General features: G+C 29.9%; 1 protein-coding gene across 1 annotated transcript; it reads left to right on the forward strand.

Annotated features, from left to right (window-relative positions):
* Nucleotides 1–370: 370 nt before the first annotated feature.
* On the forward strand, nucleotides 371–27847 carry LOC142324092 (glyoxalase domain-containing protein 4). Its single transcript, XM_075364727.1, has 6 exons — nucleotides 371–770; nucleotides 16053–16102; nucleotides 17384–17649; nucleotides 18679–18834; nucleotides 20777–20958; nucleotides 27465–27847. The coding sequence occupies exons 1-6, from the start codon at nucleotides 675–677 to the stop codon at nucleotides 27603–27605; spliced, it is 891 nt and encodes a 296-aa protein (XP_075220842.1). The 5' UTR covers nucleotides 371–674; the 3' UTR covers nucleotides 27606–27847.
* Nucleotides 27848–27965: the final 118 nt, after the last annotated feature.

Genomic DNA, 27965 nt, shown 5'->3' on the forward strand with positions numbered 1-27965 from the left:
AAAATAATATCCCTGGTAGCAACGTAATAGTCAAACGCTAGTCGATTTATTTTTTATTTAGCCATATTGGCTATTACTGTTACAATTATAACAAATCAATTTGCTGCTTATACACTTTACAAAAAGTAAATAAATACTACCAGTATTTAAAAATTAAAATTTTACGTTATATAAATGAGTTTTCAAACAGTTTTAAAAAAATTGTTGAGCTATTATTTCAATCCGAATTGTTTTAAGTCTTTAATTTAAGGAAAAATTATTTCCATTTGGCAACAGAGACGAGAACTGAAATAGTGAATTATTGTGTAGGAATTAACCCAAGAATTAAAATAAAATTAATCTCAAATTCCACTATCGATTAATTTGTTTATGAAATCTCCAAGGTCTGTAAGGATTAAGAAGTATATGACACTGAAAGATATACAAGTAATAAACTCATTTAATTCTGTCGTATATGATGTGGATAATTCCACTCAGGCAGTATTATAAATTACTTTTAGCTATAGATTAGCGACTTTAGGCGTTGTCTTCAATTTGTCATTACGTAATTATTCAAGGAAAAAGTTAATGGAAATTGTATTGTGAAGCATTCATCCTTGAAAAGTAATTAGAAACAGCTTCTTTCGTGGTCATTGGGTACTGGAAAACTATTGTTACTTTAAACAAACAAAAAAATGGTCACTCCAACCGCAAGAGCATTACATTTTGTGTTTAAAATCGGTGATAGAGCCCTTACAGCCAAATTTTATAGAGAAATATTGGGGATGAAGGTAAGCACGCTCATTTATGTAAATATCAATACGTAGTGCCCTGATTACAAACTTGTGTACGCCTATAACCAAAACCGTATGGTCATAATCTGTTACGCACATTAATTAACCCAAATTTATTGTAGCCGTGATAACAGAGTACCAGTGTTATCGATAAACATTAGTTAAAAGCATTCAAAATTAAGTAGGATTATTCATGTATTTGAATTTTCTTGTTCAGCTAGTTTGTGCACTATTTTCAATAAGGTAAGTACAAATATTAATTGTACTTTCTGTAATAAAAAAATGTTAGCATTATCTGTTAAAATGTTTTAGCAGGTAAGTCATACAACTATTAGGTGCTAGGTATAAAATCCTACTGAATCACTCCATCTTCAGCCAGAAAATCTAGGAATTTTACACCAAAAAAATATTTATAAAAATTTAGATTATCCTACTTAATCAATGTCAGTTATGTCTAATCATTACAATGACTGTTAACGTTACAATTTCATTTACTTGTTCAATAATTGGGTTGGTTATTACTGGCTCTAAATTAGAATCATTAATAATTTTTCTTTCTGGAAAAATTGTGATTACATATTGGGTCATTTTAAAGTGTAAATTGTGCCTTCTGTAAAATGTACTTATTGAATGGTTCTTTAGGAAAAACATTTTTCGCTAGATATATTTATTCTAATAGCACACAATCATTGGACATTAATGTATTTCCCCATCTGAGTAAAAATATCAGATTTATTCAGATCTTCCAATGTATTACAGGTTAGATAAGTGCCTGTAGGGCACCTTGCTCTGAAGATGCCAATACATTTTTGTTGTGATTATAGGAATTCAGTTTCATGCCCAGAAACGGTAAAATAAGCCTAATGGCTGAAATATTAAAGGTGAACCAACTTATCTCAAAGTTGGCAAAGTCTCAACTTTGCCAACAAATACGAATTAATGTTAATTTTGAGTCAAATTAAACTTATTTTTTTTTGGTATGTTTACTTGTTTACAATAGATAGATTAGGCTTATCTTTGTTTATTGATTTTTTTTCTGATAATGTTAAAACTTGCTATTTTAATAACTTCTCTAATTATGTATGTCAATCATCAGCTTGTGTGTTTGATTGCTATGTTCATATTTGGCATCAAAGATAACAATGTTTAGTCAGTAGTTCATTTTGATAATTTTTATTTTAGTTGTAATAGATTAGCTATTGAAATTTGTGTAGTGTGAGTGTTGTAGTAAATTAAAGATTTAAATATAATGTGGGATAGATTGTGGCCAGGGCCTGCTAAACTTAGACATTTTGTATTACGAGTACCAGATCGTGCATTAATAAAAAAATTTTATGTTTTAATACTAGGATTAAAGGTAAAACGTTAATTGGTATACATAGTACTAAAACATTAGTCCATATTGTAAAGATTGTTTTCATTTGTATTTTCTTTAATTAATGATAGAGTATTATTCTGTTCTTTAGGCACTTAATGAATTAATTTTTCCCTCATACATCATTGGAGGAAATTTTAGAACAATGAAAAACTTTTTAAATAACTTACTTTATAAATGAGGAATAGACTTTCAAGCAGTTTTGCACAGCCATAAATTCTTGGTAAAATTTATAAAAATGTTAATCTTTGTCAACTCCGTTTTATTTTTAAAATATATAACAATAATTGAAAACAAATCTTATGCCATTTTGTGCCAAATGAACATAATGCTTTTTGAATGTCGCATTTCATTCACTCATTCATAGTGTTCTGCCATTAGGGCAGGTCCTGTTTATGGCTTTCCACTTTGTTCTATCCTTTGCTAATCTCTTTGTTTCAGCATATTTTCCCTTTTCCATAATCCCATCCATCATTTTAAATCTCTTTCTTCCTCTTGCTTTCCTTCCACTTACAAAACCTTCTACCGCATACACTAATCACCTTCTTCTCATACAATATCCTGCCAGTTCTTTTTCCTATATTCAATCACATTTAGCATTTTCCTGTTCTCTCTGATTCTCCTTAATACTAAATGTGTTACATGGTCTGACATTTATTATTCTGCGCCACACCCACACCTCAAAAGCCTCCATTCATTTTCTGTCTGCCTTTCTCATCATCCACTATTCATCTCCATAGAACATCACACTACAAATAAAATATTTCATTAATCTCTTCGTTAATGCTAAGTTTAACTTTTCACACAGGTGTCTTCCCTTCTTATAAAATGCTTTCTTACTTCTTGATTCTTGTTTTAATTTCTATTGAGTAATTCAGGTCACAGATATAAGGCTCCCTAACTACTGAAATTTCTTCACCTGCTCTAAAACTTCATTTTCTATCTTAAACTCAATCCTCTCCTCTTTTCCACCTAATGCTATACATTTTGTCTTCTTTTTGTTGATCTTCATACCCTTATTTTTGTAAGCTTCATTTAAGTCATCAAGCATTTCATTTAGTTTACTTGGGCTCTCCACCAGAACCGCCATGTAATCAGCAAAACATATACATTCTATTCCTCTTCCCCTGATCTTTATTCCTCTTTTCTCATTCAGGCAGCATTTAATTATCTCTTCCAGATGTATACTAAACAGTGTTGATGACATGCAGCATCTCTGTCTCACTCCCCTTCCAATCCCTACCCTTCCTGTCATTTCATCTTCTACACTTACTTTTATTCTCTGGTTATAATACAACTCATTTATTAGGTGCCTCTCCTTCCAGTCAACTCCCTTCTTTTCCAAGATTAGCAGTAATTAATCCCATCTAACTCCATCAAATGCCTTTTCTAGGTCAACAAATGTAACCTATACTCTTCATCTCCTTTCCATGTATCTCTCACCTGTTACTCTTAGCAGCCCTATAGCGTCCCTTGTTCCAACCCCTCTTCTAACTCCATACTGTTCTTCCTCAATACTGTCATCCAATTTATTGTACATCCTCTTATTTAGTAACTTTAATAGTACCTTCACTGCATGTGATATTAGGCTAATCATTCTATGTTCTTCACACTTATTTGTATTTCTTTTCTTTTATATTGGTATCATTATTGTATCCCAGAAGCCCTCTGGCCACTTTCCTTCTTCAAGTATTCCATTGTAAGATCTAGTAATAAAAATAATTCTTGTGTCTCTCCTAGTGCTTTGAACAGTTCAATTGGTATTTCATCACATCCTTCAACTTTTCCTTTTCTCATCATTTTAATTGTTTCATTTATTTTACTTTACCCTTTTTGATCTTCATGAATTTTGTACTCTTCTTCAACTTCCGTATCTATTTCTCTTGGCTTTTCTCCTAATGCATATCAATTTAATGTATTCTTCCCATTTCCTTTTTATTTCCTCCTTCTCATTAAGTGTTTCCCCATCCTTTGCCTCTATCTGATACATTTTCTTTCTTGTTTTTCTTTAAAAACTATTTCTGATGCCTCATATATTAGCTCATATCTTCCTTCTTTTTCCAAATTTTCTATCACTGTACATTTTCCTCAAACCACTTTTCCCTAGCTTTCTCAGTTTCCCTTCTTAGTTCATTATTCAACCTTCTACATTTCCTTCCACCTTCTTCTGTTTGTACATTTTCCACTTTCTCCTTTCATTCATCTTGTCTAACATTTCACTTCTAACCCACTTTTTTTGTATTCTGTTCCTGTTTTTAAATCCTACAGTCCCTTTTGCTGTTTTCTTTTAACTGTTCTTAATCTTCATTCATCATCTGCATTACCTGGTTTATCGACCATTCTCATTTTTTCCAGCATCACTTTTTCCATTTCCTGTATTGTTTCCTATTCCTGTAGCTTCTCCAAATCATAGTAATCTCTTCTCCTGCCACTCCCAATTTTCTTGAGCCTAATGTTTACTTCTCCCGTAACTAAATTATGATCTGAATTTATATCTGCACCTGGATTAGCCTTAGGATTCTTTAAACAATTCTAAATCTTCATTTTATCATAATATAATCAGTTTGATAGTTTTCTTTGTTTGTTCATGATACCCACGTGAATGTCACAATTAACTTAATTCTTTTTGAACAGGAATTTAGAGAAAAATAATTTGCTGCGATGGAATTCTGATAATATAACAAAAATTTAAATCTACAAACAATACATAGCCCACCAGGCTGGTCTATTGGTTTTTTGTCATGGCAGATCAGTTATTTAACACTTGATTTTCAAAGTCAAAGGTTCTGAGATTCAAATCGTAGTAAAAGTTAGCTGCTTTTACACAGATATGTATACTAAGGTAATGGAACTATACTTAGGTGGTTGGGATTTACGTAACCACATCACTCAGAAATGGTCAGCCTGAATCTATAAGATTACACCTCATTTACATGTCATACATATCATCCTCATCTCATCTCATTGGGCCATGTTGGGGGGGGGGGGGTGCTTATTGTTCAGAAGTTGAACATATTTCAACATACAACTTAGGAAAGTGAAAAAAAAAAATTATATAAAATAATAAAATGAAGTTAAAAAGTTACAGAAAATAAATAAAAAAAATACTAAAGTTTTATTCCTTCTTCTTCTTCATCATAATCACTTACTCCTTCTTCTACTCTTTGTCTTGTTCTGTACAATACTTTCAAACATCTTAAATCACCCACATTCTCTCACTCCTTACCTTCATATCTTTAGTATATTTTATAAGTTTATAATTTTCTTATTTGATAATTTCTGGCCAGTTGGCATTTGATCCAATCATTGCTGTTAAAAATATAAGGTTTTTACAAGACTGTCTTACTTTTTTGTTACATCATCCAAACTGTACATAATATTGCCTTTTACTTTCACAGTAATACCATCTTTTGTTCTAAATTCTCAGATGAATATTCTTTTTAATTCTTGTATATATTCCAGTTACCTTAATTTCTTCACTGAATTTTTCATAAATTTGATTATATTTTTCTTTATTTAAAATAGCATTAATTCATTGTACCAAATACTGTCTGTGGAGAGAAATGAATGTCTCCTTACAGCAAAATATATTACAATTTTAAGACATTCCGGTATATTATGAAGTAACCAGTGCTTTAAGAATGGACGACAAAACTGTTTTTTGCCCCTACTCATCTACAAAGACATCATTTAAATTTCTTCCAGTAAGAAAATTTACTAACAGATAAAATTTCATTTTAACTTATTCCAGAATCACTTTCTAGCCATGTGTAAAAATATAGTGGATTTCCACCAAGATCTCATAAAAAAGTAAGAGTAGAAGAACAGCTGCCTTGCATAATATGCTTCCTGAAGTGGAAAATGGATAATCAGCTTAAGTTTGGCTTTGTGGGCAAACAGCATTTTGGTTGTCTTGAACCTACTGCATGTTTTTGGACAGTACAATCTGGACATACTTCATTTTGAATTTCCAAACAATTTTAAAGTACAATTGCTATATTTTTATCTGTGATTTGAACAAAAATGTATGTATTTTAGATAGGTATAGTAATGGTCAGACGAAATCGTTCATAATCTTATAAATGAAAAAAATTGGATATACATTACATCCAGTTTTTGAAAGTTTACTCGTCAGATACATAGAAATATGCTTTCAGAGGTTATTTTGTAAACTGTAATGCAACCCCTGCATCAGTGGCATTAAATATTAATGACACTTGTTACGAGACCTGTTTAATATATTGATCCTTTTGTGTTTGTTTATTCACTGTTTTTTTTTTTTTTTGTTAAACTATAAATATAAATTTTATATTGTTCAATTATGTTGAATTTGTGGCTTTTATTGTGCTATGAAATTTATTAAGTTCTACTAAATATCTCTAGATGGCTATCCAGGTTCTAAGAGGTGATTTGCAAAGGTTGATTATTTATAATACTTAATTATGTTTGTATCTGAGTAACTGATTAAGGTTTCCTTGATGTAGTGTTTAATAAAATTATAAAAATATAAAATGTATGCTTCTATATTGTTTTATTTATTAGTGTGTACTTTGATGGTATACATTGTATAATTTTGTTTATGGTCATGAAAGCAACCCAGTAATCTTTCCTGAAATTTTTGGTAGTTTTGTAGCAATGTTGATTAATTAATGGTAGCATTATGTATTTTTATGACTAGGTATGTCTTCTTTTTCTATTTATTCTATATTAATTTACATGACTTACTGACTGTAAGTGTACTTGCCCATTAAAAAATGTTTATGTAGGAGACTTCAATGCCCACCGTATTTCCTGGGGCTCATCTTTCTGCTCCTCTTGAGGAAATATGATAAACAGAGTAAGACAAGATCTGGACCTTTGTCTACTGAATGGTGGTCATCCACATTTATGCCCTCATCTGGTACACTGTCCAACATCAACCTCTCCTTATGCTCACCAAGTTTACTCCCTCATCCTATTTGGTATGCAACCTTCATGGCAGTGACCACAAGCCAATTATTATTGCTTCTGATGCCAACCACAAGGTGAACTAAAGGCCATGGAGATGGATTGTTGAAAAGGAAGATTGGAACCATTATCATGAAGCCTTCCCATCACAGTATGATGATGGTGCAGATACCCTTGATGAACTTACCTCTTTTACATCCCTGATACTTGAGAATGCTGATAGATACATCCCACAAACATCAGGAAACATTCAGACAACTTTCTGTTCCTTGGTGGAATGATGATTGCCAAAATGCTATTAACAAATGACAGCAGGCACTGCACAAATTTAACCGCAGGCCAACAAATGAACATCTAGATTTGTACCATAAGGCTAGAATGGTATGTTTGGTATTCTTAGATGCTAGGAGGAAGTCATGGAGGAAATATGTGGACACCATCTCTTGCACTACTCCCATGTCTACTGTGTGGAAAAAGATCCATGCAATTTGTGGAACACCGAAATAATCAGTTCTTGGTCTCTTTCATGAAGGAGAACTCCTTACAACACCTTTTGCAGTGGCAAGTAACTTGGCATATTGTCTCCGTTCAGTGTTTCTCACCTCAGCATACAGTAATGAATTTCAGAGGTACAAATTACAGATGGAAGTACTATCGTTAAACGTTGGTGATTCTGTTGGTGAATTAGATGCTCCATTTTCATTCAACGAGTTGTCACATGCACTTAAAAATTCAAGTGACAGCTCCCCTCGACCTGACAACATTCATCTCAGTATGCTTTCACTCCTTCCTAATTCGGCGCTACAACACCTATTGGGGAGCCAAAAGGTCATGTATGTTGCGATTTTATTATTCCTTAGTTCATTCCCATTTAGATTATGGTTGTATTGCCTACTCTTCAACATGTCATACCGTGCTGAAGGTATTAGATGCTGTACATCATGCTTTTCTTCATCTTGCTACAGGTGCTTCTAGATCAAGCCCTGTTGATAGCATACTTGTTGAGTGCAGTGAACCATCACTTTGGGATAGACGTGACCAACTTCTAGCATCTTACCTTGCCAGTCTTAAAGGGCAACTGAATCACCCAGCTTTCACTGCAGTTCTTGCGAATCCTAATTTACAAGGTGTGAAGACCATCCATGTTATATTGCACCTGTGTTTGTACATACACACTGGTTACTACACCTTAAACACTGATATACCTTCTATTTTTCTGTATCCCTGTTCATATCCTCCTTGAAAAATCAACCTTATAAATTTTATTTTTGATCTTACCATATACAGAAACAATCAACACCACCTATCCTCTTTCAGCAAATGTTTCACCATATTCTCTCCAAAGTAAGCCCAGACACAGTAGTGTACACAGATAGATTGAAACAGAATGTTACTGTTGGATGAGCATTTATTCTTAATAGCAGAATATATATGTTTGGTCTACCTAATATTACAAGTGTATTTACTGCTGAATTGTACACTATCAATAAGGCTTTGAATATCACTAACCCAAAATACTGTCATATCTTTATTTGTAGCGACTAGTGTAGTGCACTTAAAGCTTTAGAAAATTTTTACTCTAGATATCCTGTGGTCACTGAAATCTATAATGCAATCACTGAGTTGAACCATCACAACACACAGCTGAGTTTCTGTTGGATCCCTAGCCAAGTAGGAATTGCGGGCAATGAATCTGCAGATTCCACTGCTAAGGACGTATATAGTCAACCTTCCTTCACCACTCATGTTACTACATGCGATTTTATTAATCATGTAAAGCACACTCTTCAAATAAAGTGGCAAGGTGACTGAACTGCCACAGTGGATAATAAACTTCGGTACATTAAAAACACTGTGTTGCCATGGGACTCTTCATCTAGAAAACTCTGTCAAGAGAAAGTAGTTCTTTGTTAATTATGGTTAGGCCATACCAGACTCACTCACAAGAATCTGATGCCAACAGTAAACGCACCAATATGCGTTAATGTGACTGTGCCACATCCTTATGGATTGCATATGTTTTGCGGCCTTGTGCTGTAAATTTAAATTGCCCAGGAACATTCATCGAATTCTGGGCAATGATAAAGAAGTTTTGGACCAGGTGTTTTTATTTCTTCAATGTGTTGGTATTTTACATACATTTTAATATTGTTATTTTTTTTTATTATTACGAATTTTAAGTTAAACTTTTATTCTTTCGGTTATCTGATAAGGAGCCCTTTACACTCTCTCTCGGGGTTTATTAAATTTATTTTATTTAGTTAATATTATTTATTTTTAAGTTTTTACCTGTGATGGTAGTTATAATTAATTTTTTAGTATATTAGCTGTGATAGTAGTTGTATGTTTTTGTGTTTAATATTTTAGTTTAAGTTTTTATTATGTTTTAGTTTTTGTTTTTTATTACATTTTATATTTCTGTTTTTTGGACGACAATAACTTAAAGCCGTTTCTCACCCAAAAAAAATAAAAGAAATGTTTATGACTCATTTTATAACCACCTGGAGCTTTGGTTCCTAAAGATCTTTTCAAATCTATAAAGTGGTGCAGTCTTTATCTTGGTAGTATTATAGATAACACCATGGTTAACTGAAAAATTAATTGTTCTCATCTTAGAAACAGTTTGGAAACCTATTTGGTTTATGGCCAAATAATATATTTGATTTTTGTATTTGTTTCATTACTTTTGAAATCTATTTCATTTTTAATTTGTATTGTTTGAGGTTTATGACTTATTTGCTGTGTTTATAATTTCTATGTTGTGATTACTATATTTTTATATGTGCCATGTTTCTGCAAGATAATTTGCAAAAGTTGGTCTTGAATGAGGGTAAGTCAATTATTATCTGCAATTTATTTATATTTTTGTTTATATTAGTAGTACTGTCATGTTGCGTAGATGACCAATGTCATGTAGATGACCAATGTCATGACCACTGTCATGTTGCGTAGATGACAATTAAACCACGCATGCGTGGTTTAATTGTTGTTATGTCTAGGTTAGTTTGCTGCTAGGTTAGTTCCATTATTGCTGCCCTGCCGTTAACCATGGCTGCTCTGCTTTCTGTTTGCTCCAAAGAAGAGGAACGTTCAGTGATCCATTTTTTGTGGTCAGAAGGTGTACCAGGAGCCAAAATTCATCAAAGAATTTCGGTACAGTATGGCAACAGTGTCTACGATTTGAAAAATTCAAAAATGGTCGCACAAGCGTTACGCATGATGAAGGAGCTGAACGACCATTTACCGCCACAAATAAGGAAAACATTGAGAGTGCACGTGACATGGTTTTCTTAGACAGACGAGTAACTATTGGTGAACGATGAAGTGGCACATCGTCTACAAATTAGTCACGGTTCTGCCTACGAAATCATCTTCATCCACAACAGACTTGGGTTTCATAAAGTCTGTGCAAGATGAGTCCTAAAACAACTCACACAGTTGCATAAACAAACGCGCTTGGACATCTGCCAAAAACATTTGGATCACTATGGTAACGATTGGGACATCTTCTTAGACAGAATCATCACTGGTGACGAAACATGGATACATCATTACAAGCCGGAGAGTAAACAGCAGATTATGGAATGGAAACATTCAAATTCGCCCTGCAAAAAAATGTTCAAGACCCAACCATCCGCAGGAAAACTGATGCTTTTGGTTTTTTGGGACTCGCAAGGCCCAGTACTGGAACATTATGAGGAAAGAGGTACAACAATAAACAGTACACGTTACAGTGAGATGCTTACTGCCAAGCTGAAGCCTGCAATTCAAAGCAAACGTCAAGGACTGCTATCGAAAGGTGTTGTGTTGTACGACAATGCCCGTCCACATACTGCTGCCCACACTGCTGAAACGCTTCAGATACTCAACTTTGAAGTACTGGCTCATCCTCCGTATATTCCTGATCTTGCTCCTTCTGACTACCACTTGTTTTGTTCAGTCAAAGAGGCATTAAGGGGTCGTCGATTTACCTCGGACGAAACAGTGAAAGAAGCAGTGCATTCCTGGCTCGCAGTTCAACCGAAAACCTTCTTTTATGAGGGCATCAGGAAGCTTGTGCAATTATGGACCAAGTGTGTTGAAATGCAAAGGGACTATGTTGAAAAACGATATACATTTAAGTTTCCTATTTATATTGCAATAAAATTTATAACTACATTGCGGATAATAATAGACTTACCCTTATATATACTGCTTCCTTATTCTTTGTATTTGTGCTTATATGAGTGTCTAATTTGCTTGAAGTAATATATATTGTAACCATTGCAATTTAATTTGTATACTATTGATTATTATGTTGATTCATTTATGTTCTGTTTATATGCCATTTTATCTTATGTATATTATGTATGGTTTTTCAAAAATCTCTGAAAATGTTGACAGCTTTTTATGAATGCTTGTTGATTTATCTTAATGTTTCTGTATTTTTTTTTAGTGCTGTGTTTTTCATTTTTATTCAGTGTATTTTAGTTGTGTGACATGTTTTTATGTATAGATATATACCGATTAACATGTAATAGATATTTTATTGTATTAGCCAATGAGAATAAAAGCAGCATATTTGTGCTATCATATTTTCTTCTAAAATCAACTGTTGATTATATTGTGCTTCATCTAAAAATACATGTCATATTTGTAAAGCTGTATAAATTGCTTTCTTTCATTCTCTTCTAAAGCACTGTATTCTTATTGCACATGCATATTAAACAATTTTCAGTAAGCATATTAAGCAAGTTTGGAGATAACTGGTATCATTGCATTGCTTCTCGTATTAGGTCACACAATTCAATTTTTGCATCCTCTATTTTCATGACTTTTGTGATTCAGGAAATTCTTTAATCAATATGCTGAATTTTGATCTGGTCTGTAGTCTTTTATATTTCCATTACTTTATCCCATTTGACATGATCAAATGCTTTTTCCATAACTACAAAGCCCATATCTATTCCTTTGCTTTTTCTGTACACCTCTCACTATTATTTTTCATTAACTGAGTCACATCCCGTGTGCCTTTTCCCTTCCTAAATCCATACTGTTCCTTTTTTATCCATTTGCTTAATTTTTTACTACGAGTTCTGTTCAGAATTCTCAGAACAGTCTTTGATGTATGTAAACTTAAGCAATTTCTCTGTGATCATGAAACTTTATTACATCATATCTTTTGAAGATCATTAAAGATACTTAATTACTAATATCACTAGCTCTTATATCCCCATAGGTTTTTTGTTCTTCATCTCTTTTGTGGCCTGTAAAACCTGCTATTTTAGTTGTGTATTGCTTCATCCTCATACATTTTATTCTGATCTTATATAGATTATTTGACTTTCTATTAGATTGGTAGAGTTAGTGTATATATTCTTTTCATTTTTTAAGTATCTAATATATTATCTTGTATAATATTTTCCCATTTCTATTGGCAAATTTTTTAGTAACCTGTATAGTCCTCCATGTATCCCATTATACTGTTTTTACTTTTTTATAGATTATTGAACATTAGTACCTTTTCTTTCTAAATGTTCAGTGTCTGAAAATTCATTTGTGAGTCATTTTTCAATTTTTTTTGTGTTCTGAATTCATTATTAAATTTTTTATAGAGCCTTTACCTTTTTTTATCCTTCCTGTTATTATATTTTCATAATAGGATCACATTAATATTTTCTTGTTTTCGTAGTTAAATTATTTAATTAGTCTTATAGAATTGACGGATCCATTTGTCACATGTTTAATATTCAATAAATGATTTAATAGATGTGGTTTACAGCATTAAATATTTATTTTTTCTTAAGACAATAAAATATTTTTTTAAATGTTTGATTAATGTTGCAATTTCTACTTGTTGATTATTATTAAGATAAAAATTGAAATTTTTTTCCATATTTAATTCTTATAGTATATTTTTATGGCTAAAATTTTTAGTATTATTATAACACTTATTTAGGTATAAATAGATTTTGATTTGATATTAAAAAAAATACATAACCAATACAGAAATCGTTTTAAAAAATTATCCAAGCAATACATTTATTATTCTACTCAAACAAATTTCTTTTTAAATTATTTTTAAAAATCATGAATGAAGAGCAATTACTATGTTCAGTTTTTGTTCCAATTTGTGCAGATGCTAATTTATATATATATATATATATATATATATATATATATATATATAAAATTATACTGTATAACACATTTTATACACAAAAAATAATGCGGCATAAAAAATTTAATTCTTATACTCTAATGATATTCAAGAAAAAGATTCAACCATATCCTTTTTTAACAATCACGATTTCTTATAACTTTGCTAATATTCATCAAATAAATTCATTGTGAAATTTTGTATTTTTAATCAAATTAATTAAGATTATAATCATGAGAAAGCGAAGAGTGGAATGTGTAAAAGAGAACTGGTTTTTTTTTATTACTCGACATAATACTTAAGCCTATGAGAAGACACCTTATTTATGCTTCATTTTCTATTTTTAATGGATTACTTAAACATCTGAAAGGGCTTGTGACCAATTAATTTAAAATTAAGTTAAAAAATCTCCTTTTACAGCAAAATATTACTTTGATGATTTAAATGATATAATTTTATAATCCTGAATTTTTTCTTTTTCAGTTTATTGTGGACTAATTTTATTTATTTACTGCTTGTACATAATTCATTACTCTTATTTCATATAGTTATTATTTTTATCTGTTAATGTAGATTGTAACCCCTTTTCTTTTTTATTAATTAATCAAATTTTATTCATAAATCTACTTTGTAATACTATTCTGATTAAGGATTTCCACTGTTTCCTTTGATCCTTACAGTTAAGTGATGGAACACTTCTTTTTTGTGATTTGTGGAATAGCTAATCTAATACTTCTAACGTGATTCATTAATGCATAATTTTTGTTTGATCTGAATAAAGTATTTATTTCAGATAATAAGGAAGTAGAATGTAGTAAACATGTTGGAACACAAAAAGTCAGAACAAGTTTTTAAAATGCAAAAATGGGCAATCATATCATTATCTGGCACCTATAAGTATGAATTGTGTAGACCTACATTTAGAAAATTACTTGTAAATTTGTTAACTTATTCTGGTGTTTTTTTCTATAAATGTGCAATCTTTGCCAATAAAACTATTCTTAAAAAAAGTTAACAATACCCTCTTTTACCACATCAGACTATGGAACTGTTTTCGTGTAACTCAGCACAATACTTAAAGGGCCTTATTATGCTTACGTTGCTATTTTTAATAGACTGCCGAACCATTTGAAAACACAACCCACCAGTATATTTAAAATACAATAAAAAGATTTTCGTTTACTGAAACAATATTACTGTGTTAATATTTTTTTTTAGATAATACTAATTAAAGAAAAGAAAAAAATAACATGATTTATCTGCATCCCATTCAATGTGTGAAATACGTGCTCAAAATAATTTTCATTAGTGTCTTTTGAATTGTGAATTATTCTGTAGTAATTTTTTATATTTAATTTATTTACCTTGACATTATTTCATGTATTTCTACTTAAATAATTAATATGGACTTTAATCACATCTATTTTTTATCTTATTTGTTTTTATATTTTTAATCTATCTTACATTGATGTGATCTATATTCTGTTTATTTATGTTCTGATCAGAAAAAAATTTATTTATGTTGAGATTGAAAGGATTGTAGAATTGAAATTAAGAAAAGTATCAAACCAGTCAAATAACTGATGGTCAAAGAGTAATAATAAAATATCAACAAAAAAATTATATATTATAGCTAGTTAAATAAATTTAATTAGGCCATTCATACCTAAAATAAAGTAAAAAATTAAATTGCATCTTTAAACAGGTTTATGCATTATTTCATTTGCCTTTCCGATCAAAAATGCTTGTTTATTAAAGTGTAAGATGAAGCTCGGTTTTTTATCCAGTAATACACTGAGATAAACATTATTAATAGTGAGGGAGGAGGCCATGACTAAAATTAAAAAAATTGTATTAAAATTATAAAAAAAAGCATGTTATTCAGATATTTGTTTAATTTTTTGCACTTTACTATAGAAAGTAAATATGGCTTATTAAAATTAAAATGTAAAAGATTTTAATGGACTCTCAATAATGAATAAATAAATCAATAATTTATTTAGTACAAAGTAAATTTTACGTACTTATTTATTGCAGGGTTTGCTGTAAGAAGTAATGGTGATAATGTTGTGATAATCAATATAAGTTGTAGATTAATTATTATAATATACATTGGAAATATATTTTTAACTAATTAAAATATGAAATTATTTATTACTATTTGCTGTTGGCTTATAGAATTTTGTGTAACATTAATAAAAAAATCACTATGTTGTTTTTTATCACTTCATCTTTTCATTGGTATATCCTATTAAGATAAGCTAAATTTGTTGTATTTTTGATAAATTATATACTTGTAATGATTCGATTCACAATTAAAAATTTTATTTTATTTTTTAAAATAATTTTTTAATTAAAAAAATAAAATTAGAAGATGAGTGAACTCTTTCTAAATTAAATCTATTGAATGGTTTTGTGATAGACCCACACACTCTTGAAACAATGATAAAGATCACTGGACCTCAATTAAAGTATTGAAATGCTAATTATCTTTTTGGATCGTACTTTATTTTGTGTTACCATCTGTAACTCTGTCGGTCTCTTATTTTCTTCCATTTATACTTTCACCCAAAACCAAAAGGTTGCCGAGAGTTAAAAGCTGACAGTAAAATTAAAGGTATTTGATTACGTTATTTGTATATTAATTCTGTTTGTTTTTTTGTCGCATATCTATTTAATCATTTACTGTGTTGTATTTATTTTCTTTTATACAAAATTTAGCTTTCTCTTTGCCATAATTTTCTATTTTGACTGAAATAATGTCCTAACTAATTGTTTTAGCTATTAACGAGTAAAAATGTTATTTTACTTTTTGCAGGTTTTGCGGCATGAAGAATTTCAAGAGGGTTGTTTGGCCGAATGCAATGGGTGAGAGATCTAGTTTTATCTTCTAAAAATGTTAACAATTGTATTCAAGCATTGTATTTAGTTAAATATATTCATAATAAATCATTAAAATAAACAATTCGAAACAATAATTTAGTGTCTTTCCACATTTAACTTAACATTATTTCATGTGTTTATGATTTAATTGTACTAATTTTATTTATAATTAATTGTGTATTTTATGATACTGCTCTGATGAAGGTTTACCACAGTTTTCCTTGATCCACCCAGGTAAATTCTGTGTCGGTTAGTTATTTTATTGGTGGAGTAGCATATAAGTCCATTCCTGATATGATCTATAGTATTATTATTATTATCTACCAGTCAGAATAAGAGATTTGTTTATAGATTTTTTATCTTTTGTTTTGGTTTCATATGACAATTAATTTTATTGTAACTTACTTTAATGTGAATATAAAATACATGTTTAAATAATTTCCAATAATCCCTTTTATTGTACCAATTTATTATATATTTATTATTATTTCATATATTTGTTATTTTTATGCATCACTACAGACTTGTAATTATAAATATATATATATATTTTATGATGCAGCTCTGATTAAGTTTCTAACATTTTTTTTAATCTAAAGTAGCATACTGCATTCCAGATTTGGACTATATAAACCTATCTATATAAAATATTTATTTATTTATGAATACTATTATTAGTAAATTATTTTTTTTTTAATGTTAACAAATATTCAGACAGTTTTAAAATAATTTATGTACTACTTCAATTTCATTTAAAAGTGAATGTTGAAATTTTTTTCAATTATTTAAATAGTTTTATCACATTTTGTCTTGCTGATCAATGAATCAAGTTTTACTGTTTAGTCAGTCATTGGTTGATTGAAAATGTATTAATTGTTAAGTTGTAATGACTTAATTTTAAATAAATTTGTGTGTAGATGATCATCAGCTAATCTATTAAAAATGTTGAAGGAAGGCCATGATTTTTATGACAAAGTAATAAGGTGCATAGAATGAAAGTTCTGTTATCATGTTTGATAGTAGTAGTCTGTAAAGAAATATTTGATTAAGGAATCAAGATATCTATGAAGAAATTCATAGATCAGTTATTAGTCCAGATGGGTTGAAGAAGTACATATGTGTAATTGTTATAAGAGGTCTTTCACAAAAAAAAAAGGATAGAAAATAAGTTTTATTATATTAATAATTTTTTTTTGTTTTTTAATTTTAAACTATTCTGCAATTTAATATGCTGATTTATATTTATTACTTTTTTTCTTTTTTCAGACCATACAATAACAGGTGGAGTAAAACAATGGTTGGCTATGGACCAGAAGAGTCACATTTTGCTGTTGAACTGACTTACAACTATAATGTTGATTCGTATGTCCTTGGTAATGATTTTCTTGGTATTACAATTAGATCGAGTGAAGCAATTGAAAGAGCTAAAGCAAACGATTGGCCAGTAACTGAAGAAAATGGATTAAATCTTATCCTAGCACCTGGTGGTTATAAATTCTTTTTAATTGACGAACCTCAACCTACAGATAAAGGTATTCATTCTTTTTTAATGAAAATTAAAGAATAAAGAAAAGCCCTCATTCCAGTCAAATTGTATTAGATTTTCAATGCACTGGCAAATAAACTGATTAAAAGGAAAGGATTAGTTGATTAGAAATTGTTTCAGTTGGTGCTTGTAATATTTAAAAAAATAATTTAATTAATTAATAAAAAGCTCAGCATAATATCACTTGGCCTGATTTCCTGAGAAGTCTTTACAAACAGTTTGACAGTACCTTCTAATAAAATACCTTTTTTTCCATTGTACACCAGGAAGTAGAGCAAAACAATAAATACAGAATTTTGGGGAAAAAAATTTTTGATAAAATTTTTTTAGCACACCCATTCTGTATAGAATAGTGTTTAAATTGGTTACAGTAGACTAATTTAAAAGTTTCAAAGATTTCAGCTGAGTGTCCATGCTTTCACGCTAAATCAAGCTTCTTCAGAGAAGAGTCTTTGTACTGTATATAAAAACTGGCTATGTATGTAAGCTTTTAGATATAAAAGATATGAGCCAAAGGTGCTGATGATTAAAACTCATAATAATTAAAAAAAAAAAAACAATATTCTGGAGTCAGTGTGACACAAAAACTGCCGTGGCCAAAGCCATCAGTTGTAATAAGGAATGGAAAAAATATTCAGTTCCAGATTTAAAATCTCCTCTGTACAAAGGCTTTTTATTTCAGTTTGTTTTTCAGAATAGTTTTTGAATAATTCAGATTTTCTCATTACTTCAAAGAAGTACTGAAAATTAATGAACAGAATTAGATTTCATTTTAATTATTTTTAACATTCCAGACTTCATCTTTTAACCTATTTTCTTACAAAATTTTGAGAAAGTATTCTTAGATTTCTGTCTTGTCTCAGCTGACTATTTGAATTTAATTAATTCTCTTAACATAGAAATACTTTTTTTCTACAATCAAAAACTTTTTTCATTGTCTAAGTCTGGATTGTGTACTGACTGCTTTATGATCTCTTTCTTCTAAATCTAATTTATTATCAGTTTTTTTTTTCAGATCCTGTGGAGAAAGTATCTCTGGCAAGTACAAACCTGAATAAAACAATCGACTTTTGGAATACTACACTTGGAATGATTATTTATAAACATGATGACAAGAGTATAGTTATGGGTTATGGTGATGATCAGGTTAAACTGGAATACAAACATATCGGTTGGTATAAACATATATGTATGAGGTTTGAGAATAAAATAATGAGACTAATTTGAAAAAAAAAATTATCTGTAGTTTTAGTTAACTGAAATTTTATTTCCTTCTGCTTGTACACACTTACTCCACTTCTTCCATTGTTGGTATCATGTCTGGAGTTCTGCCTGAGTTCCTTGTTAGAGCCATTTAGACATCTCTTGTTTGAAAATAATGACTCTTGATTGCCAATTTGACTTTTGGAAATAGAAAAACATCATGTGGGACAAGATCCAGTGAAACAAGGTGGCTTTTGGTAATACTGAAATCCCTTTTGAAGTTAAAAACTGCTAAATAGAATCTAATTATTGGCAATGTTTAAACAGATAGGCAATGTTTTCTTTATAGGAATATTGATTTACTGTTTCTCCAGGAGGCACCTACCCTTTATGAACAATGGCCTTCAAAGTAAGAAGCACATAAGCTTGCACTTCACTTTTGACTTTGACATCCAATTTTTGTTTTTTCGATCTTGGTGATCTTTGTGAACACCATTGTAAATTTTGAGGTTTTGTCTCTGGATCATACTGTAAGGACTGGCATTCATCAGTAGTGATAACTGATTCACTGTTTTGAGTTGATTCCATTTATTCCAAAAGATCAACTCGCAATTTTTCCGCAAAATTCACGGCGACTGTGATTTTTTTGGATCCCATTTTTGCACAAATTTCTTTTGTTCTTCAATTACTATTAGGTTAGTAGTTTCCTGATTGATGTTCACTTTTTCTACAATCATTTTTTCTATAAATCTTTGATCAGCTAGTATAATTTTTCATACTCTGGCAGTATTACCCTCTGTCTGTGTAAGTGATGGTCATCCCTGTGGTCTTCATCTTCAACTGTCATTCTGCCTTCATAAAACATTTTATGCCAACAAAAAGCTTATGCTCTTGACATTCTCTCAGAGTTTAACAAAAAAGAAAAGGCTTATTGTTGTATGTGCAATATTTCTTGATTCCATTTACATGATGAGAAAGGGAGACTTGTCTTTACTTATTACACTATTATTCAAGACTGAGAGATAGCAGTGTTGTGCTTTTAGGACTTCTAGTGGTGGGAGGGGGAGTATCAAGATCAAAAATAGTGTATCTATGCAAACTACAGGGATGCCATATCCCTGTATCACATTACTGAAAAAAATCAGTCTCATTACTTCATTGTTCAACTTCATTAATTCTTTTTTCCAAACACATCATCTTGTTTTGATAAATATATTTGGTCAATTTCTTTCATATACATGTATAGCAAAATATAAAATAATATTGTAATTTTTTCAATTGCGCTTTTTGAACTCTAATGATCCATCATGACTTATAAATATATAGATATAAAACATTGTCACATATAAAAGTTGCAAGCCTATAGTGGAGTGGTTTGAATTGTATTGTTAAATTAGTTATTAACAATTGTTATTATTTAACTTACTATTTCAGTGTTGCTTTTTAACTTTAAAATTTTACCTCTTAAAAAATATTTAGACCAGCTGTCCAGTATCCAGACTTCCGCCATCTCATTTTGACTTGTGTGGAAAATGCCTTAAAACACTCATAAAATTGTTAGATAGTAAAAATTTATTTTTATTTTATAGATATATACCAGTAGTTCTTTTTTATTTTAAGTTTTTATTCATTGTTAATTTTTTATAAGATTATCAACAAGGTTTATTATGTAAACTATTAAAAATTCTAAATAAAAAATAATGCAGCAAATGCTCTAAGAATCCTATTTGCTTTTTTAAACCATTGTTCTTTTAAAATTGAGCTCATCCCAAAATTTATATTAATCATTTTGTATCTGCATCCCATTTTTTGTGACTGGTGTTCTATGAAATGGTGATGCATCTTTTAGTTAATTTTTTTTATTACTGTATTTCATTGAAATTTAACACATTACTAATGCTATTTTGCAGATGAGCCTATTGATCATGCGACAGCATATGGCAGAATAGCATTTTCAGTTCCTTGGAAAGAACTTGAAAATATTGATTTTAGTATAAGAAATGCTGATTTGGATTATAAAATTCTGGTACCAGGAGTTTGCCTTGACACACCTGGCAAAGCTACTGTCACAGTTGAAATTATTTCTGATGCTGTAAGTTAAATTATGGAATAAATTATCTATTGAGTTTTATGTGTGCATTTTTATGATTAGTCTCTTGTAAATTTATTAATGTTACCATTTGTAAAAAAAGCAGATTATTTTTTATTTTCAAAGTGTAAAAGCAAACTACTTAATATGCAATCACCAACTAATCTGTAAGTGGTTTGATTACTAGCTGATACTGATAATAATGAGTAAAATTAGTACTGCAGTATGGGTCATTATTTATTACCTGAACTACTTCGATCCACTAATTTGTTGTGAAAACTTGCAGCAGTGCAGTCACCTGTTGTTACCAGGTGTTAATTTCATCTGTTGTTGATTGCCTTTACATGTTGTTAGTAAATTTTCTGAAGCTTATAAATTATGTGACTATCACAGTAAGAAGTCAGTTAAAAGTGTTATAGTCTAACATGTGTATTTGCATCATAAGTGGTGGTATACATATCAGTCCATGGCCTTTGTTTTTCTTCTATATTAAAGGCACCCCTTGGCATACATTTCCGTTTATTTCTGCTCAGATGGTAAAAAGTGACATTATATTCAGGATAGTCATTTAATTATTCATTGAATAGTTCTATAATATTTTAAAATGATTAAATGTTACATGATTTGCTTTCAAAGTGCCTTTGGAATTTATTAGTTACACCTTCTTCAGTAAAGTTATCAATAGCACCTTTGGTAATGACATTCATTTCAAAATTATTAGGAACCTCCTAAGTATGTAACCACGTAGTACAATCAATTCATTTTGTATTAGTTCATTAATATTTTCTTCTCTTTTTTGTTACATTTTATATTTTTGTAACTTTCATATTGCTGAAGATTTTGATTTTCATGTGCTAACTTTGATGACAAACTATACAATAAAATTACAAAAAAATGTTATTGGAAAGAATGTAAAAGAACTAAAAACTGATCTTACACCAAAATTTCCAAAAAAAAAAAAAAAAAAAAAATTTACTATAATTTATTATAACAGTATAAACAAACTGCATATCCTTTTTTTTACTTGTCTATAAGAACTGCAGGGTCCGGCAGAATGATTTGACAATTTTGTAGTCATCATTATGTTAGCATAACTGTCAGTGAGAAGACCAGGACCACTGTCCTTCCTAGCACTTGTCTTACAGTTTTAGTTGACATCATGCATTTGTGATTGAAGCCTATTTTAAAAATAATGATTCCCTTATCACTACTCAGCATTTATTTTGCAGACATTTTAATTTAAATCAAAACACGTCTGTTCCTAGTAGGAATACAATATTACTTTGGGTAAAACACTTTCCAAACACATTGTCTGCTTTAAAAATTAAATCAACTGGATGAAAATGCAGTATTAGAACACCCAAAAACATTGATGCCATAAGGTTAGTTGCAACGCAGTCTTCACAACATTGAACAGTGAGGCATGCTGCTGCACTAAGCATTTCTCACCAAAGTGTTAGAAAAATTCTCCATCAACCTTCAGTTCCACCCCTGCAAGATGATGTTAGTGCAGGAACTCAGTGTAAATGACTGGCCGTCTCATAAAGCAGCATGCATGCAAATTTATCCTCAGAAATGTCCACCACGATGCTATTATTCTTTCAAGTGACGAGGCATATTTTCACCTCTGTATATGTCAATAAACAGAATTACCATTACTGGGCTGCCCATAACCCACGAGGACTTCACCAGTGACACTTCAGAATCAATATGTTACAGTTTCAACATTTTACATAATTGGCCCGTATTTTTTTGAGAAGTCAAATCACAAAGTAACAATAACGGCTCATTGGTATGCAGTGATGTTGCATGACTTTTTTTTACCTAAACTGGACGGGCTTGGTGATGAAATTTGGTTCCAATAAAATGGTGCCACTGCCCATACAGTGAGAGTTTCCATTGATGTTCTTTAAGAAACCTTTCCAGTACTTTTGATTTCACAAAACGGTGACATTCTCTTGCCAGCACATTCACCTGACCTGGCCGTTTGCGCCTTTTTTCTTTGGGGCTGTCTTAAATGTAAAGTTTATTGTAGTCAACCACGTTCAATGATAGAACTCAAGGAAGTCATTCAATGTGAAATTGCAGCAGTTCCACAAGCAATGAAAAATTTTAGAAAGAGCTTTAAATTAGTACATGAGGAAAAACAGGAAACATTTGGACGACATAATTTTCAAGTAAAATATGGAATATTATAAGTAAAGCTGTTTAAATTCTTTTTAATTCGATACATTAAACTTTGCTATACTATGAAATACATTTTTTTTATTGTCCCTCCAAAATTGTCAGACTATTCTGCCAGACCCTGTAATTTGTAAAATGGTCAAAACCATTAGGGCCATATCTAATGCTTGAAGACAGTATAATATTATACTTTAATATATATGTGTATCACAAAACAATTTATTGACAAAATTAAGAAATGTTGACACATTACATGTAACTCTATACTGGAATATACAGATACATCTTCTTACTTAAATTTTGCCCAACACATCAATAATACCCACAATTACAAAAGAATAAACAGAAATAATAATAGGTTTTCTAGTAATTTCTATTGGAAATTCATTAAGCCTGCCAGTTGGCAGCATCGCTACAGTTATTTTTCTTAAGTTGAGATTAAATTAAAATATCCACAAACAAGAATCTGTGTTAGAATCAATTTCTAAAATTATAACAATAGCCAGATTTCAGAACATAAAAATTGTATAGAATATGAAAAAAATCCCTTTGTTCTCTTTATATGCCAGAAAGTTAATGCTTTATGTTCTAGAAAGTTGAATTTTGAAAAATGTATTGTTGACCCAAATCTGAGACTTGGAAAAGTATATAAATTTTTCACCTTGTTGACTTAGAAAGAATTTTCAGTATAAATATTCAGATGAACACAAGTTTGTTTTTTGGATTATCAGATTTTTTAAAGTTATTGATTGAAGGCACTTTGCATACTTCCAACTTAAAAATGAGTTTTCAGTGCTAAACTACATTATTTGTAAATAATTCCTCACATAAAAAACATTAAAGGCAGTTTACTAAATAAATTTACTTTGAGCACTCTTGCACTGTTTATCATCTGCTGTAGATTTAAAAATCTATCTACTGTTTGTTTATAAAATTACCTACTAGCTTTGATATATAAAAAATATATAGCACAATCTCAAAGATACTACCAATAACAGCAAGCTCAATTTTTTTTACTTTTCTTAGAGGCACTTACTTTATTAGAATAAAGTTAGATTTTAAGGCTGAGGTGTTGTTAATAAAACTTAAAAAAACCATAAAACTTTATTAAGCACATTTTGTTTTTTATTAACGTGCTTTAATATTTTTAAATTTTCTTGTGAGTAGTCATCAGACAATCTGCTCTATGAAATGTACATCTCACTATATATATATAATTAAATTTTTTGTAGTCCATATTTCCTCTGTATGTAAATTCTAGCTAATTATATAATATAAACTTATTCAGCCACTCTACGAAGTACAGAATTAAAAAATACTCTTACCTCAGAGATCTTACCTTACTTTTTTCATTTTCATCGCACTTTCGGGCCTAAGCCCATCTTCAGTAACTTTTTAATTTTTTTTTTCTTCTATGCATTTACATAATAAAATCATGATGCGTTCAAATTTTTTAAAATCTTTTAACACGATGTCAGTTTCTCAATGCAGTACTGAACTGATTATCTGATTTATTAAAAATTTCTTATCAATGTATTACAAACTTAAATAGTAGTATTCTGCAGACAGAATTTGATAGGGACATTCTTATTAATATTATTTATATAAAATTTCCTATAATGTGTTAAACAAAGATGGTACACCAATATATAATACGAAAGGTAAAGTCGATAGATGGGTGGAATATATTGAAGAGTTATACGGAGGAAATGAATTAGAAAATGGTGTTATAGAGGAAGAAGAGGAAGTTGAGGAAGATGAAATGGGAGAAACAATACTGAGATCTGAATTTAAGAGAGCATTAAAAGATTTAAATGGCAGAAAGGCTCCTGGAATAGACGGAAACCTGTAGAATTACTGCGCAGTGCAGGTGAGGAAGCGATTGATAGATTATACAAACTGGTGTGTAATATTTATGAAAAAGGGGAATTTCCATCAGACTTCAAAAAAAGTGTTATAGTCATGATACCAAAGAAAGCAGGGGCAGATAAATGTGAAGAATACAGAACAATTAGTTTAACTAGTCATGCATCAAAAATCTTAACTAGAATTCTATACAGAAGAATTGAGAGGAGAGTGGAAGAAGTGTTAGGAGAAGACCAATTTGGTTTCAGGAAAAGTATAGGGACAAGGGAAGCAATTTTAGGCCTCAGATTAATAGTAGAAGGAAGATTAAAGAAAAACAAACCAACATACTTGGCGTTTATAGACCTAGAAAAGGCATTCGATAACGTAGACTGGAATAAAATGTTCAGCATTTAAAAAAAATTAGGGTTCAAATACAGATATAGAAGAACAATTGCTAACATGTACAGGGACCAAACAGCAACAGTAACAATTGAAGAACATAAGAAAGAAGCCGTAATAAGAAAGGGAGTAAAAGGATTTAGAAGAAACAATGAACAGCATAGATGAAGTCCTACGCAAGAATTATCGCATGAAAATAAACAAGAACAAAACAAAAGTAATGAAATGTAGTAGAAATAACAAAGATGGACCACTGAATGTGAAAATAGAAGGAGAAAAGATTATGGAGGTAGAAGAATTTTGTTATTTGGGAAGTAGAATTACTAAAGATGGACGAAGCAGGAGCGATATAAAATGCCGAATAGCACAAGCTAAGCGAGCCTTCAGTAAGAAATATAATTTATTTACATCAAAATTTAATTTAAATGTCAGGAAAAGATTTTTGAAAGTGAAACTTGGACAATCGGAGTATCTGAGAAGAAAAGATTAGAAGCTTTTGAAATGTGGTGCTATAGGAGAATGTTAAAAATCAGATGGGTGGATAAAGTGACAAATGAAGAGGTATTGCGGCAAACAGATGAAGAAAGAAGCATTTGGAAAAATATAGTTAAGAAGAGACAGACTTATAGGCCACATACTAAGGCATCCTGGAATAGTCGCTTTAATATTGGAAGGACAGGTAGGAGGGAAAAATTGTGTAGGCAGGCCACGTTTGGAATATGTAAAACAAATTGTTAGGGATGTAGAATGTAGAGGGTATACTGAAATGAAACGACTAGCACTAGATAGGGAATCTTGGAGAGCTGCATCAAACCAGTCAAATGACTGAAGACAAAAAAAAAAAAAAATTTCCTACACTAACAATATTATTGGAAACTTAGTTAATGTTTACAGTGAGAAAAAAAAAATAGCTTATAGACCACGCAGTCATATAATAAAACATTTAGATATGCATAATGATAATGATCCTGATAATTTGTGTGATATCTATAAAATAACATGCAATGATTGTAACAACATTTATATTGGGAAAACTAGTAGATCTTTTAGGGCAAGGTTTGCAGAACATTTTACATGGTTTGCAAGTTAGGTTTCCCCAGTCTTCCAGACAATTTAATAATCAATAAACATTCAATCACCGATTCAGATGCAAATTTAAATATAATAAAAATTGTAAAAGGATGTGCTAATAATAATAAAAAATTAAATAATTTAGAAAAATATTATATTTACAAGTATAGACAAATTTTTAATTTGATTAATATACAGACAGAATTTGATAATGACTTTCGTATCAAAACGTCTTATTTAACAGTACATTTATATAATTTAAATAAAAATTCAAAATATTTTAGTACAGTACTGTATCTGTGGCTAGCCACATATAATAAAAAAATGTTAACTTTTATGATTACATATTTTTATATGTTTACAATTTTAAGTTTTAACTTTTTAATGTGTGATTTCTAAAAAAGAATATGTTTTATTAACTGATGATGAGGGAAACCCTCAAAAGCGCTTTTATATAATAACAATAAGCATAAGGTAATGAACATTTTTGAATTCTGTACTCTTGTTGGTAAACTTTTTATACTTTTGTCTTTTATATATATATATATATATATATATAGGGTAGATATAAGAGGTTTAATTTATTAATAAAAGTATATGACATAATAATGAAATTTATTCTAAATTTGACTTTAGAAACCCCTCTTCCTATTTTCTTATTAAAGGGCATTAATAATTTCAATTGTAAGGTAACTAACTGCCTGCCCTTGTTAGTAATAAACATTGTAATAAAACACAATTTATTGAAAACAAACTTTCAATTTATATCTTCAATCATAAATGAACATTTGATTAATAATAAACAAAAAATAATGGATAATAAAAACCTATTTATTTCGATTAAATGGGACCACAAATAATCAAAGTGATTGAATATATAAAATGCAGCAAATAATAATTACACTCTGGAAGTAATATAATAATACACAGAAGAAACTTATCAATACACAATTACACTCGTATTTGTAAGCAATTTAATGATTTTAAGAATTTTATTTTGTTTTCAGGATGGACATGAAATCTGCTTTGTGGATGATGAAAATTTCAGAAAACTATCAGAGTTTGATCCTGAATCTAATGCTGAATTAGATAAATATATTAGAAAAGATGAAGCTCGTAAAGAAAAACAAAAAGCAGAAGCAAATTAACTATATACACCAATATATATATATATATATATATATATATATATATATATATATATATATTATTTGATTTATACAATTAGCTAATAATTTTTATTTAAGGTGATGGTGCAAAAGTAATACCACTACTTGCTAAATTTTTTATTCTTTCATTGTTTATGACTAATATTAATTTTCATGTTTTCTTTTGAAGATGATATATGTAAAATTATTTTTTTTTACATAAATATTATTGTTAACATTAAGATTATAATTATTTTTGTACTTATTCACAAATTTATTGAATGAAGTATAAAGCTGATAAAAAAATGTTAATGTAGACATACAAAAATTCGGCTACCATCTGCAATCCCTTATGTAGTA

The sequence above is a fragment of the Lycorma delicatula genome, chromosome 4 (genome assembly GCF_047948215.1).
Source record: "Lycorma delicatula isolate Av1 chromosome 4, ASM4794821v1, whole genome shotgun sequence".
In the NCBI taxonomy this organism is placed as follows: domain Eukaryota; kingdom Metazoa; phylum Arthropoda; class Insecta; order Hemiptera; family Fulgoridae; genus Lycorma; species Lycorma delicatula.

Coding starts and splice junctions, on each gene's coding strand:
- LOC142324092 (XM_075364727.1), top strand. CDS start 675: ATGGTCACTCCAACCGCAAGAGCATTACATTTTGTGTTTAAAATCGGT. Junction 16,103..17,383: donor TGTTTGGCCGAATGCAATGG/GTGAGAGATCTA, acceptor TTCTTTTTTCAG/ACCATACAATAACAGGTGGA. Junction 17,650..18,678: donor ACCTCAACCTACAGATAAAG/GTATTCATTCTT, acceptor TTTTTTTTTCAG/ATCCTGTGGAGAAAGTATCT.